Source organism: Pygoscelis adeliae, unplaced genomic scaffold (assembly GCF_000699105.1).
Source record: "Pygoscelis adeliae isolate BGI_AS28 unplaced genomic scaffold, ASM69910v1 Scaffold365, whole genome shotgun sequence".
In the NCBI taxonomy this organism is placed as follows: domain Eukaryota; kingdom Metazoa; phylum Chordata; class Aves; order Sphenisciformes; family Spheniscidae; genus Pygoscelis; species Pygoscelis adeliae.
In genome coordinates this window covers 760,501-762,107 of record NW_008824783.1, presented here as the reverse complement: position 1 = coordinate 762,107, position 1,607 = coordinate 760,501, and the positions used below count along the sequence as shown (strand labels likewise).

Genomic DNA, 1,607 nt, shown 5'->3' with positions numbered 1-1,607 from the left:
AGTAATGCCCTTGCTGCTTTGCCTTCTTGGTTTCGTAGCCTGAGGTGAGGTGATGTGGCTCTCCACAAGAGACCAGGGCTCGGTTTGACTCCCTCACTCCTGACAGCTAGAACTGGCGCGTGAAGCACCAGCAGCTCCGTGCAGATCCTCTCACAGATGCCTCAATGCCCCAGATTTTAGGTGTCAGCACAGTGCTGACCCGCGCAGCCTGTGTCAGAGGCTTGGAGGAACCGGCTGGGGCGACTGTCCGTGTGTTGCACATAGTGACCTTCCAGCTGCCTTTCGAAGGCAGGATGAGGTGGTGCTGGTGGGAGAAGTCACCCCTGGAGGGACCCCGAGCAGGGAAGGAGCGTCCGTGCTGTAGCTGTCGATGCAGCCTTAGCTGAACTTGCGTTATTCGTGATTTCTTACAAAGACACTGGTGTGACGTAGCCTCTTCGGGAAGGAAGCGTGCGGAGATCAAGGTTTGGGGTCCGGAGGGGGTTGGAGGAGGTTGCTCTGGCCTTAAAGAGCAGGACACCTCAGGTCCGGGGGGTGGGACAGCCCAGGTGGTCACTTGGCATTGCTCTCTGGCACCGCAGTGGTTGGGCTCCGGCCGTGGGGACTTGCGTCGCAGGACGAGTGCAACTGTTAGTGGTGATCACCGGGACCGGTGCAGTTGTGGACCTGACCCCGGCTCCTCTTGGCAGCGTTGGCGTGGAGCTGGTTAGGCCTCGGGTTTCCAAAGACTTGCCATAGAGACTCTTCTCCCTGTGGGAGGCCTGTCTGCTGCCGGGTGCCCTCTCACGATGTTTCGGCAGGAGAGCTGGACTCCATTGGGGTCCTCTTGGCTCATTCTGTTGCTGGAGCCCTTCCCCACGACGGGCAGCGAGATCTTGTTTGTGGTGGGACGGGACCGGAGTAGGGGTGTGGGGACACCCCGGTGGCAGCAGGGATGTGGCTGTGGGGCCTCGTCAAACTGCATCCATCTCTCCTCCGTCCCAGGTCTCTGCCCTCGACCAGGAGATCATCGAAGTGGACCCGGACACCAAGGAAATGCTGAAGCTCCTGGTGAGTGGCCCCAGCTGTCCCCCTGCGTGGGGTAACCCTGCCAGGCTGGTGGCGCGTCCCCAGCAGCGATCCCGCTGCCCTGAGGGGCTTGATGGTGTCAGCTGAAGGCTTTGACGCTCTGGGCACATGGCGGGGGTCCCTCCGCCCTGGGACCTGCAGGCGGATTAATTCCCATACGCTCTTGGGAGAGGCAGGGTGGCTTTGCCCGGGACCCCGCCAGCAGGTTGGGTGTGCTCCTTGCCCTCCCCTCCTCCCGCAGCACCCTAGGGTGCCGACCGAAGGGCCTCCTCGTCAGCTCTCGCTGGGTGGAGGTGAACGTGGGTTTGCCCATAAAAAGACCAAATTCCCCCCGCCGATGAGCTGATCTCCACAGCAGGGTGGTCGTCTCCTCTTCTTTCTGGAGGCCTGAATCCACCCTTTGTGCTACCACAGCACGTTCACGCTTCCTGCTCCTCCCAGAAGGAATCTGCTTCTGCCCTCGGCAGGGTTGGGGGCGGATGGCGGGCAGGGCGGTGTGACCGACCCCAATCCCGTGCTGTTTTCCCGGACTTCGGCAG

General features: G+C 61.7%; 1 protein-coding gene across 2 annotated transcripts in view; it reads left to right on the top strand.

The window, feature by feature from the left end:
- Nucleotides 1-1,607, top strand: part of RPS17 (ribosomal protein S17) — a 3,044-nt gene that overhangs the window by 900 nt on the left and 537 nt on the right. For both annotated transcript variants that reach the window (XM_009323856.1, XM_009323855.1), the window contains exon 2: nt 985-1,050. In XM_009323856.1, coding sequence (XP_009322131.1) covers nt 985-1,050 — 66 coding nt within the window. The remainder of the gene's footprint in view (nt 1-984; nt 1,051-1,607) is intronic.